General features: G+C 57.0%; 1 protein-coding gene across 4 annotated transcripts in view; it reads right to left on the reverse strand.

Annotated features, from left to right (window-relative positions):
- Positions 1–465: 465 nt before the first annotated feature.
- The window catches only part of HS1BP3 (HCLS1 binding protein 3), a 37,736-nt gene continuing 25,216 nt past the window's right edge, over positions 466–12,985 (reverse strand). For 3 of the 4 annotated variants that reach the window (XM_035000658.1, XM_035000659.1, XM_035000660.1), the window contains one exon: positions 8,691–10,865. In XM_035000658.1, coding sequence (XP_034856549.1) covers positions 10,610–10,865 — 256 coding nt within the window. In that variant the 3' untranslated portion in view covers positions 8,691–10,609. Of the gene's footprint in view, positions 743–8,690; positions 10,866–12,985 lie in introns of those variants that run through there. The other variant, XM_035000661.1, reaches the window with a different exon arrangement.

The raw sequence follows: 12,985 nt of genomic DNA on the forward strand, positions 1-12,985 counted from the left end.
CTCCTCGAATGCAGCCATGTAGCGCATCTGCGCGTAGCTGACCATGGGACAAAACGAAACCTCTCTGTCCAATGCCACTGCAGGATAAGACTCTCCTGGGAGACAGAGGCCCAGCCCTGCCCACGCCAGCATCCCTACTTGCTGCAGGGCCTCGTGAGCAGTCTTTGGCTCGCTACCCCTCGAGAGCCACACAACAGGACTTCCTTGATCGCAGCAAGCAAAGGTTCGTGCACTTTCCAACCCAAAAGGAGAGCCGGTGGAGGCCTTTGGCAGGACTGAGACTTCAAAGCCTGCTCCTGGGGTCCTGGTGGACCACTGAGTTTCCTCCCAGGAAGGTTCATTCTCTCTCTCTTTTTCTTTAAGATTTTATTTATTTATTTGAGACAGAGAGAGCACAAGCACAGGGAGGGGCAGAGGGAGAAGCAGACTCCCCCGCTCCGAGCAGGGACCCCAGGATCATGACCTTAGCCGAAGGCAGATGTCCAACCAATTGAGCCACCCAGGTGCCCCAAGGTTCATTCTCTTGAGGGCCCATGTAGTCCAAGCCCCTGGAGCTTGATGGCCTTTGGGAGAGCCCCTAGCATGTTTTCCTAGGACCGAGGCCCCTCAGCTTCATTCCATGAGAAGACAGAAGGAACACCTGGTCATGCTGCCTCATGATTTGCTCCGGGGAGCTCACCCACCTCCGAAAAGCACTGTGCCATCTTGCAATAAATCTTCTCCATCTGCCTGTGCAGGACAACTACAGGGAGGAAAACAAAGATGAATATCATACAGATGAGAGAAAAGCTTTCAAGAACCAAGAACCAAGGCCAGTCAGTGCCCGAGCTTCCAGGCTGACGGGGTTTTGACCCCTCATTTTCCCCTTCATGGGGGGCCTCCAGTTCCTTCCCTCAGGGTTGCCCATCTGCTGGACCAGGAACCCCTACCACCATGAACCAAATGTTCGTGAGCCTCAGCTGGAGCCCAGGGCTCCCTGGAGGCTGTGGGGAGTGTCACTGAAGGTGGGGCCCGGCCTGGGGCAGCAGGGCTGACCCCTTGGAGAGGCAGACAGCTTCTGGGCTTCTGGGCTAATGAGCCTCAACTTATGGTTCCTCTTTTTAAAAATAGACTTTACATTTTATTTTATTTTATTTTTTAATATTTTATTTATTTGCGAGAGAGACAATGAGAGACAGAGAGCATGAGAGGGAGGAGGGTCAGAGGGAGAAGCAGACTCCCCGCTGAGCAGGGAGCCCGATGCGGGACTCAATCCAGGGACTCCAGGATCATGACCTGAGCCGAAGGCAGTCGCTTAACCAACTGAGCCACCCAGGCGCCCCTAAAATTATTATTTTTTTTAATATTTATTTATTTATTTGAGAGGGGAGGGGCAGAGGACGAGAGAGAGAGAGAAACCCAAGCGGACTCTGTGCTAGTCAGCCGCCGGGCTTGATCTCATGACCCTGAGATCACGACTTGAGCTGAAACCAAGAGTCAGACACTTAACTGACTGCGCCATGCAGGCGCCCCAAAAATAGACTTTACATTTTAGAGCAATTTTCAGTTCACAGCAAAATTAAATAGGAAGTACAGAGAGTTCCTACATCCCCCCCCTGCCCGCACACACAGCCTCTCCCGTTATCACCACCCCCCGCCAGAGCGGTACGTTTGTTATAAATGATGAACCTGCACAGACCCACCATCTCAACAAAGTCCAGGGTTTACATTAGGGGTCGCTCGTGGTGGTGTACATTCTATGTGTTTGCACAAATGTAGAATGACACGTATCCCTCCTTACAGTATCATACAGCGTAGTCTCACTGCCTAAACATCCTGCGTGCTCCATCTGTTCCTCCCTCTTTCCCCTCAGTCCCTGGTCACCACGGATCCTTCTACTGTCTCCATAGTTGTGCTTCTTGCAGAATGTCCTGTTGTTGGGATCATAGGGTGTGGAGCCTTTGTTTAGATTGGTTTCTTTCACATGCATTTCAGGTTCCTCCATGGAAGGAAGGTCTTTTCCTACCTTGATGATTCATTTCTTTTTTGTGCTGAGTAATATTCCATTGTCTGGATGTATCACCGTTTGTTTATCTATTCACCTACTGAAGGACATCTTGGTTACTTGGATACTTCCAAGGTTTGGAAATTGTGAAGAAAGCTGCTATAAACATTGGTGTGCAGGTTTTTGTGTGGATGTAAGTTTTCAACTCCTTTGCGTAAATACCGAGGAGCAGGATTGCTGGATTGAAGGGTTAAGAGTATGTTTAGTTTTGTACTATGGTTCCTTTTTCAACAGCTTTATGGACATAAAATTTACATGCAATAAAATTCCCCTATTTTAAGTGTACAATTTAATGAGTTTTGTTTATAGTCATGCTCAAATTTTAGAGTGTTTGTCACCTCAGAAAGTTTCCTCAGGCACCCTTGCCCAGCCCCAGCCCCTGGCAACCACTGGTCTGCTGTCACTATAGTTTTGTTTTGTTTTTGATTTTTTAAAGATTTTATTTATTTATTTGACAGAGACACAGCGAGAGAGGGAACACAAGCAGGGGGAGTGGGAGAGGGAGAAGCAGGCTTCCTGCCGAGCAGGGAGCCCGATGCGGGGCTCGATCCCAGGACCCTGGGATCATGACCTGAGCCGAAGGCAGACGCTTAACGACTGAGCCACCCAGGTGCCCCTATAGTTTTGCTTTTTCTAGAATTTCATATAAATGGAATCACCCAGTTTGCAGTTTTGGGGGTCTAGCTTCTTTCACTTAGTCTGTGTCTGACATCCACCATGTCGTCGTATCTGTTAGCATTTTTCTTTTCTTTGCTGAGCAGTTTTGCACCGTATGGGTGTCCTTGTTGGTTTATCTGTTGACCAGCTCGTGGATACGCGGGTTCCTTCTTTCGGTTGGGTGTGTTCTGAATCCTGGTGCTATGAGCATTTGCATATGTCTTTGTGGGTGTAGCTTCTTTCCAAAGGGGAATGCAGGAACCCCACCCCCAGTCCTGGGAGATGAGGAAGCTGGAGGAGGCCTGAGGCATAAAGAGGAAGGGGCATCACGTCCAGGCCCTCTTCACAGTCTGGGCAGGCCACAAGCAGCCAGGACTGCCAGAAACCTCTCTCCACCCCACTTTCCCGCCCCAGCCCCGCCTGGCCAGAGGCTCTGTACAAAGGGTCAGGGGCCAGGAGAGGGAAACAATGTGTTTATTTCCTCGTCTCCATGGTGCTGGGAAAAGCTGTACTTGTTTTGGCGTGCGGGGTGTGCTGGGACGAGCTCCCTGATGCATGGCCCTGCAGGTGTTACTAGTAATCCCCATCAGAATGATGTCTTCTCCAGAGGCTCGTTTCCAGCATGTTCCATCTGCCCTCCCTCTGGTCACCCTCCACGGCCCATCCAGATCTAGGACGCAGGTCACATCCCAGAGCCCCTAGCCACCAGGCCCCTCTGTGGATCTCTGTGGATCCCCTCTGTGGATCCACAGCTGTGGCCCATGACCCCGACCCTACGTGCGGTAGCTGAATAGGCTCTGTTGCCCCGTGTGGCACATGGGCTCAGATAAGCCAAGAGGCTGGCAGAGAACACAGCCTCTCACCTCTGGCCATCCTCATAGAGCAAGCCCCATCGGCTTCCCCTTTCTCCCCCAAAGGTCTGGCTCTCACTCTCAGAAGAGTGAGAAGGAGCACTTGAATCCTAGACCTGCTTGCAGTGCAACAAACAACTGAGTCACAATGTAGTGGACTTTCAGTTCTTCACATATAATGTGTACTATGCGTCAGGTCCCGATCAAAGAACTTTACAAATATTAACTCATTTTCTCCTTACAATGACCCCAATGAAGCAGATTATTATCCCCATTTATAGGTGAGGACACTGAGGCACAGAGAGAGTAGGTAACTGGCCCAGGGCACACAGCTGGCTGGTGGGAGAGCGGAGAGCTGACCCACACTTTCGGCCACTGAGCTCTGCTGCCCACGGGTCGGTTTGCTGGTTTCATTCAGTCATTAATTTGTGCAACTGTTTTATTGAGGTATAATTTAATGGTATAACTTAATCTAAAATTCACCCATTTTAAATGTGCAGTAGAAGAACTTCATTAGATTTATAGAATGGTGTAATCATTGCAACAAACCCCCCAAAAGATCCTTTGCGTCCATTTGCAGTCACTGTTCGGTTTGACCTCTAGCCTGACGCAACTGCTAATCTACTTTCCGTCTCTGCAGATTTGCCTCTTGTGGAAATGCCAGGGAAATAGAATCATACGCTCTGCGGTCTTTTTGAGTCGGGCATCTTTCGCTCAGCATGATGGTTTTGAGACCGGTCCGTGTCGTGTAGTCATCAGCACTTCGTTCTTTTTTATTGCTGAGTAATATTCCACAGTGTGGCTAGTCCAAATTTTGCTTATCCATCCGCCAGCTGTGAACATTTGTCTACAACTCTTTGTGAGGACATGCGTTTCCCTCTCTCTTTGGGTATATTCGTAGAAGTAGAATTGCTGGGTCATATGGTAAATTCAGGTTCACCTTTGAAGAAACTGCCAGACTTTCACCGAGGTGCTGAAGCATTTTCCATTCCCGTGCCCGTGGATTTTACAGTCGGCGGGGGCCAGGGTTCCCGTCCCAGGGCCACCCATAAAGCCGGACGAGCCTGATGAGAATCCCAGACCAGCAGGCAGTAAAGCGAGGCCCTCGGGCCCCCGGCAGGTCAAGCAGAGCCTCTCTGCTGCTCCTGATGGTCTGAGAAACAGGGAGACACGACGTCAGCTGTTCCGCTGTCATCTAGAAGGATCACCTTCCGGGACCAACAGCACTTGCCGGGGGAAATCAGCAAAGTGGCTATTAAACCAAAAGGAAAATGTGGAGACGTCGAGAGAGATCTCACCAAGTAAGAAAAGCCACTGGAGAGAGCAGGGGAGGCCCCCTCGGGCTCCTGGTGAGTGGGCCAGTGGCCCTCAGGCTCTGGAGGCCGCTTCCCGCCACCAGCTCTGTCACGGCCTTTTCCAGCTTCCTCAGACGCCCAGTGAGAAGAGGATGGGGTGACGGCCGGAGGGCAGCCCTGGCGGCCAGCGGCCTGGGAGAGCCGTCGGGTTTCCACTGAGCCAGGCTTCTGAGCAGGAGGTGCTGTGGCCCCGCCGGGAAAGGCCTCCTCCGCACGGCGCACCCCTCTAGGAAGGGGGACACAGCCCCCCGTCAGCCGGGGCCGCTCCGACCACGGCCCACTCGCCACTGTGTACTACATGTTGCCCCAAAGAGTTGTTTTCTTAGTAAGGCTTGGGGTTTCCCTATTCAGTGAAGAGATGCAACGGTTGACGAAGAGGTTTTGACATTTCGGGTAGCAGCTCCAACGGGAACGCTGACCCTGGCCCGTGGCGGGCGGCCCACAGAGACTCCCCGGCACAGGCAGGGTCCTGCTGCCATAGCCACGGAGCCCACAGGCAGGGCACTGGCCGGATGTGATGGGACGGAATGGGACGCTGCCTGCCTCAGCTTACTCCTAACAGCCCATGGCTCAGGACAGGAAGTAACGGAGACCCAATCTGGGCCTGTCATCGCTCGGGGAAGAGAAGGCACGATGGCCCAGGGGGGTCAGGCCAGCCCTTGGCCGCGTGGGGAAGGACCTGGAGCTCCACACGTCACACACTAACCTCTGGTCACAAGTGATGACGGAGGCTGCGTCCGCTATCAGACGCTCTCCTAAGTGTCTCCCAAACCTTATATGGTGAGTTCCAGATGGCAGCCGACGGGCCCTCAGAGAAGGTCCTTGCCAGGCCCTGGAGCAGACAGTAGAGGTGCGGAAACCATCACTTCAGCCTGCCGGGAGGTCCCAGGCCCTTAGTAAGCATACTGCGTGGAACAGCGTCCTCCCAAAATTCACGTCCACCCGTACCCATGAATGGGACCTTCTTTGGAAATCGGGGCTTTGCAGGTGTCATTAAGGTAAAATGAGATCATACCGGGTCCTAATCCAATGGCTGGTATTCTTACCAGAAGAGGGAATTTGGACACAAACCCAGAGCAGACACAGAAGAGATGGCCACATGAAGACAGCGATGGGAGGGACGCAGCTACAAGCCAAGGAAGTCCAAGGAGTGCCAGCAACACCGGAAGCCGGAAGAGGCAAGGAAGGATTCTCCCTGGAGCCTTAGGAGAGAGTGCGGCTCTCCCAACACCTTGATTTCGGATTTCTGGACTCCAGAACTGGGACAGAACAAATTCCTCTTGCTTCAAGTCACCCAGTTTGTGGCACTTCGTTACAGCAGACGGGAGGCTGGGCTCAGGTCACACGCAACACTCTGTGCGGGCGGGTGTCGGAGGGGAGGGAAGACGGGGTGAGAGGCTGCACAGGAGGGGGGTGCCTCCTTCAGCGGCGTCTGCTGTTTGGACAGGAGGCCCACAGAACAGAACTGAAACTGGGGGCTCAGCACGGCTCATGGCAGATCCAGCTTTAATGGCTCATGGTTCTCCAACTTTGGGACCCCTATCGTGCCTGGGAAAGGTACCGTACCCCGTGGGTGCTCAGGAGACGTTCATGGCATCTCTCGCTCCCTGTGTCCCCCGAGCCCCGGAGCTGGGCCTCCTGCCTGGTCCTGGCCTCCCTCTGGCTTCGCCCTGGATCGATGGCAGGACCGGCCAGTCGGGCTGGAGGGAGCTAACTCAGCTTTACTAAAAAACCAATTTAGAGGCTGCTGCTGGCTGCTGAGTTGGCAGAGATGCGTTGGCACCTCTGAAAGTTGTCAGGAGGGATTCCTGCTTACCCAGGCTACGGGCTCAGCCCATGATCGCCGCTCCAGAGGCTGTGGTTTTATCCTGAGTGTGAGCCATGGAGAACAAGAGCCCGAGGTCAGCCAGGAGCGGGATTAGCATCGGCCCTCCAGGTTATGCTCACCACGTCGTTCCATTCACCACGTTGTCTGTATTCAGCACCTGGCAATGAGTGCTCAGTGCCCAGGCTGGATGCCGGGCCGAACTGAGCTTGCCGGCAGCTTCTGACCGCCCACCCAACAGCCGGCCGCTTCCCATCAGCGTTCAGCTCGTCCCGGGCAGGGGTCCCCCTGCCATGCGCGAGTGACCAGCCCACGGAAACTCTTCCAGCACGAATAGGACGTCAGAGTCCTGCTGGTCCCTTTACGAGAGCCCAGGGGAGTCTCTTCACGTGGCACTGTGGGCTGTGGGGTAAGAGGATGTCACACAGCCCAGCTGGACTGAAACCTAGATCCTTCCATGCCCTGAGCCCGATGGCTGGTTTCTCCAAGGGTCCTTCAGTCAACGATCCCCACCGGGGAGGCCTCAGGGTGCTGACGGGGAATGGTTTGGAGTGATCAGGGTTTGCACTGAATAGTACGCCACTCAAAAAGGCTCTGGGTGTTGACCAGGCCTGCTCTGGGCAGCCATCAACCCACGCAAAGCCCCAGCAGACCGCGAGGTGCCTGCTGCCCCGTTGGGGCCAGCATCCGGGCCCTTCTCTCTTCCCCAGGGTATGTTCAGCCGGACGGCCGGGGAGCTGGACGGCTGAGCAGGATTTCCCACACCAGGCCTCCCTGGAGATCCCAGGGGTGGAGGCAAACCAAAGCCTAACGCTGGGTGTTTAATCTCCGCACAGAGTGTATCAACACGGTGCCAAGGGAGCAGTGAGGCACTGAGGCCAGAGGGCCCTGAAAAGCGGCTGGACTTTTGCTCTCTTGTCTGTATCCAGTGTGAGGACTCGAGCTCTGGGGCAGCCGCCAGAGCTCGTGGAGGAGAAGGAATGTTCCAGACAGTTGCACAGACATGAACACGGGGCACCAGAGCTCAGAAGGGTGGGTGCTCCCCAGAGAGCCCCACTGCACAGCCTGGCAAGGCCAGGAGCTAGGAGGGGGACTTTCCAGCAGAACTGGAGTTCCTGGCTTCCCAAGAGGAACAATGTCGGGAGGGAAGGGGACTCCGGCCACAGATGGCGCATCCTGCCCATGGAGCTCCCAGCAGCTTCCAAAGGCCACTGTCCCCCAGTTCCACCTCTCCGTTTTCTTTGTCTGGCGAGCTCTCAGCTACAGGCTCTTGGCTGTGGGGTCCTTCTCAGAAGAGCCCAACTGTTTGTCCTTGGGAGCCAAGACCCCAATTCAAGCTTGGCTACAAGAGCCAAAGCCAAGTGGTGGGAGGAGGCCAGTGTTGGCCCACAGCCTGCCCCGGCTCAGGGCCTCGCTGGCTCCTGAGGACTAGTTCTAGTTCTCCAGTGGCTGTCAGTCTGCACAGCCATCTGCCCAGGACCTCTGGGGTCCTGGCACAAAGCAGCATCTCAGACTCTGAGCTCCAGCAGGGGTGAGGAGGCCAGGACAGGTGTGTGTATGGAGGGGTGGGTTTACTTGATGTCGGAGCTTAAAGAGCCGAAGACCAGTCCAAGCCTAGGCCAGTCCCCACCATGAGGAGACGGTAAGCCCGGAGAAAGGAAGGGTCCTCTTTCCAGACTGTTTGCAAGCATCCTGGCTGGCCAGTTACTGACCCAATGATTCCTTTGGGGCCTGGGCCTCTGGCCCCTCTGCCTCAGTTTACACAGTGGAATTCTCCCTCTAGCCTCAACTCACCCTACCGAGCAGCAGCCTGGGGGCCTGGGTAGAGCCGTGGCAGACCCCAGGGTCCTTCCAGGGCAACTCCCCTTGCCGAGCCCACTGTTAACAAGATAATCCCCCGCCCTCCCCAACATTCCCCATTAGCCCAGGCACAGAAAAAAACCACCATTAACAAATGCTGGAATGAGTCACTGACATGAACTTTATTGGATCACTGGGTGTCATGGGTTCACCAGATCACAGACCCGCAGGGGAGAACCAGCCACAGTTCGAGCATCATTATTCGGGGACGTGCACATCCTCACTTAAGTGTCTAGGAAGCACCAGGCCCCCAGGGAGGAGGCCAGTTTGCGTGGATAAACCCAGGCCCCCAAGGAGGAGGCCAGTCTGCGTGGATGAACCCACACTGGAATGACCCCTTCCGGGCACCTGGCAGCTGAGCCCCCTGCTCCGATGGCACAGTCGCTGAGCGGTGGTGGCAGAACAGAGAGGCAGCCCTCCCCTCAGCACTCACTCCTTTCCAGGCCTGGCGGGGTGCGGGCGCCAAGGCCTGGCGCTGAAAGGGGAAGTGGAGTGGCAGGTGCGAGGAGCCCTGGGGCCTGCGCAGGGCCCTGGGGAGAGAGGCCTTGGAGGCCGGGTAAGGCAGAGAAGGTGTGCAGCTCTCAGACCTCACGACTGCCTACTTCCCGTCCCTCTGGCCCAGGCTGGGGGAGGGCAGCCTCCTCAGACTGGACAGCTGCTGAGGGTGCCGGGGTGCAAGAGACGCAAGACAGAACAGAGGGGGTGGTCCCACGCCGTACGGGTCTGGGCACAGGGCAGGAGCAGGGTACTAGAGGCTGATGGTGGCCAACAACCAGCTTGGTTGGGGGCCTCCCTCAGAGCTTGCGGTTGCCCCCGATCAGGAAAGCATCTGGGGTTCTACTTCCAAACCCCCTCCAGGGTCCTTTCAAGCAGGAGAAGCCGAGGGACAACAGGGGTTACATTTCACTAAAAACTGTGTTTCATTAAAAACTAGTACGGAACATGAAGAATATATTTAAAAAGATATTCTTTGCTCTATTAAACATCGTTCACTGAGAATTTCCTGAGCACTGTGCCATGCCCTGACCCGGGTGCCAGGGCGTGGGGGGTCCAAGGGAAGTCTAAGGCACTGGCCCTGCTCTGGCATAGGGCTCCTTCTCCCTGGAGAGACGGTCCCCACTGCTGAGAGGCCGGTGAACATGTCCAGATCTGGGGGACAGGGAAGGCCTGGCAGCACCCACCTCTGGACAAAGTGCTCCAACCAGTAGCCAGGAGCATCTACCTAGGCCCCCCGTGAGTAGGCCTAGCTGTAGGCCCAGGCAGTGTTCGGACCCCGCTGCTCAGAGCTGTAAGGGTGGACACTGGCCATATGGCCAGAGGCCCCCGGAGGCCATGGTCTGGCCAGGTATTCCCTGGGAAAGGAGGGAGGACGACCAGGGGCTTGTCAGGCCGTCCACACCCGAGAGAGGCAGGGCTGGGCCTCGTGTCTCCCTCAAGATGGGCACATGGGAAGGTACCTTGCTTAGCACCTGAGGACCAGAGGCAGCTCAGGGACACTCCACCCAACCAGGCTCTCCCAGGTACCCACGCAGCATCCGTCCCCCGGGGACCCTCTCGGATCCTGCAGGCCCCCAGGAGCCACACTGCCCAGGGACTCCAGCCCCCACTCCCAGGCTGGGTGGACCCTCCCTACTATGCAGTAGGCACGAATGGACACAAAGTTTCCCTGCCCTGAGTAGGACATCCCAGGGTCCCTGCAGTCTCAACTTCATCCTGGGGGCTGAGCTCCTGGTTAGCAAGGCACCCCACATGCTCTCCCCTCCACATCCATGTGGCTGAGAGTTCGGGCTCCAATTCCTATGGTGACCTCTCTCTCTGTGCCCTGCAGGGTTCTATGACCCCACAGGCAAACAAGACAGGACAAAAACCCAAGGCAGTACAGGGGTCCTATGACCTGGGCGTCCACCCCCTCCCCTGGGAACAGAGGTCCTGGCCCTGCAGGGCACAGTGCCCACCTCACCACATCGTTCCGGGGAGAGGCTCTGCCGGCCCAGGGCCAGTCCGGGGGGTGGGGGCGTCAGAAGAGGCTGGGGTCGGCCCGGCTGGGCGCATCGTGGTCCCGGATATACTGTAAGATGTCCATCTCATCCATGGCTTGAATCTGTTGCTGCTTCCGCTGCCCCGCCACGGCCTCCGACAGGCCCACTCGGGGGGGGACAGCTGGCTTTCTGGGAAGCGCCAGCCTAGCGGCCACTGGTACTTTACACTCAGGCTGGGGCTTGGGGGTGGGCTCAGCCCCCAGGTTCAGAAGCTGGTCCAAGTCCTCTTCAACTCTAGGGAACCAGAGGGGAAGGGAAGCTCTGAATATGACCGCCCCGCAAAGGGAGCAAGGCCCCGAGGCAACGGCACCCCACTCTGGGGAGCACGACAGGCCGTGCCCCAACCTCTCCTTTCTGCCAGCCTGCCCCCAGGGAGGAACTGGGGGACAGGCTTTGCCTGCCCCACAGCCCCACAGCACAGGGGGAGCAGAACCGGCCCCTCGGCAGCCTCTGGAGGGCTCTGCTTTTCACGTGGTCCCCCTCTAGACGATGGCCCTTTAGGGGACTTGTCCTTCAACCTCTCAAGAAGTAAGAGTAACAGCTGCTGGATGCAGAGCTCCCGCTCCGTGCCAAGCAGCCCAGACACAGTATCTTGTTTTATCCCCAAACCCTTTGGGGGTACAGCTGCTGTCCACCCTGCAGACGTGCAGGCTCAAGCCCCAAGCCGAGCTGCCCGCGAGATGACCGCGTGTGAGGCTGCCTGAGTCAGGACTAGGGCGTCTGACTTCAGAAGCTGAGCCCTCATCTGGACCAAGTTCAGCCCGAGAAAGACTAAATGAGGGGATCTGACCATGGTGGGGTGGGGCTGCCCATCCACGGTGCCCACTGTGGGCCACCCGGGTGCTAGACAGAGCCCGCCAAGAGCGGAGCCATGGTCCCGGACCTGAGAGCCCACCGTGCGGTGGGACTAAAGCCCGCAGCAGGGGGACGGTCACACAGGACCCGCCCCAGGTACCGGACGGCGGTTGAGCAAAGCAGACCACAGCCCAGCTCTGCCCTCTTTGCCTGAGGAGCCCCTCCTGCCAGTTCCTGGCGGAAGAACTCCATTTGGTCTGGAACCAGGAGACAGAAGGAGACCCAGGGATGGGGGCAGGGGGGAGTCTGGTAACACTATCATAGGGGCTTTCACAGAGTCACACGGAAAATTCCCTTTGAGATCCTAGGGCCAATTTTTGAATTCTTAAAAGAGGATTCTTGGCCCTTCACGTGCTTCCTAAACCAGCGACCAGCAGAGACATCCACACAAGTGCTGCCCACACCTGGGCAAGGTGTCTAAGGGCATCTCGGTAGGCTGCATGGGGACAGGGGAGGAGGGTTCAGGTGCCGGAGGCAGAAGACCCCGGTGTCCCCAACCGCGAGACGGTAACAGCGGCATCACCCAGCAAGGGCTGCAGAGCCGCCGTGGGCCCGGAAGCACAGCACCGAGCCCAGAGTGCAGCTCCGTTTCTCTCCCGCTACGCTTTCACCAGCGGCCTTGGGTCCGCTTCATCACGCTCCTTCCCTGGTCCTCAGTCTCCCCATCTGTCAATGGGATCCAGCTCAGACATGGGCCGGCCTAGGAAGAGGCCTGTTTGGGCGTGGCGTGCCCAGCACCACCCTGCCTGCCAAGTACCAGCTGCCAGAGGAGCTCCGGGTCACCGCCTGCGGCGGGGCAGAGACCCCAAAAGCAGAAGTCAGAGCCTCTGCGGATGGCAGAGATGTCCTTCCAGTCCAGACCGAGAGGGCCCGGCCCAAGCCAGGCCTCCGAAGAGAGGTAGCTGTCTTGGGCTTGCGGCAATCCCCCCAAGTGTAACCCAGCATGGGCTGCTCCTGACCAGCACCCCCAAGCAGCAGCTCTTCCCTGAGCTCCCCACGGCAGGTGCTGGCTCCTCCTGCATCCTCCACTGGAGCTGGAGCCCAGGGAAAGCTTGGGGGGCACTGAATTATCTGCACGCAGGGGCCCGTAGGGAAACAGACCAGCAGCTAACAGCCCATGTCAGCGTCCAGGATTTATACAGCTGGGGCAAACACTGCTGGGAACTCACCAGAAGCTGCTGAGGTGGTGGTGGGGGGCAGTCACACTCGGGGTATAGGTGGTGGCGGGGCACCCCTTCCCACGTGCTCTATTTGTACCCAGGCACCCTGAGTCACGGCTGGAATTGGGTCCCACTAACGCAAGGTCCGGCTCCCAAGGAGAGGCTGTGGGGAGCTCCAAAGACCCCAGCCCCACTCCCCCTCCCCAGGCCCCTGCAGGGGACAGGCCACCCACTGGCCTGGCTGCTCAGCAAGAGGGAGCTGAGGATTGTCAGACTCCAGCACCTGCTGGGCACAGTGCTCTGGGGGGCTTCAGGCTCGCTGATGGCCACGATGGCATG

Source organism: Mirounga leonina, unplaced genomic scaffold (genome assembly GCF_011800145.1).
Source record: "Mirounga leonina isolate KUSES-001 unplaced genomic scaffold, KU_Mleo_1.0 Mir_125, whole genome shotgun sequence".
NCBI lineage: Eukaryota > Metazoa > Chordata > Mammalia > Carnivora > Phocidae > Mirounga > Mirounga leonina.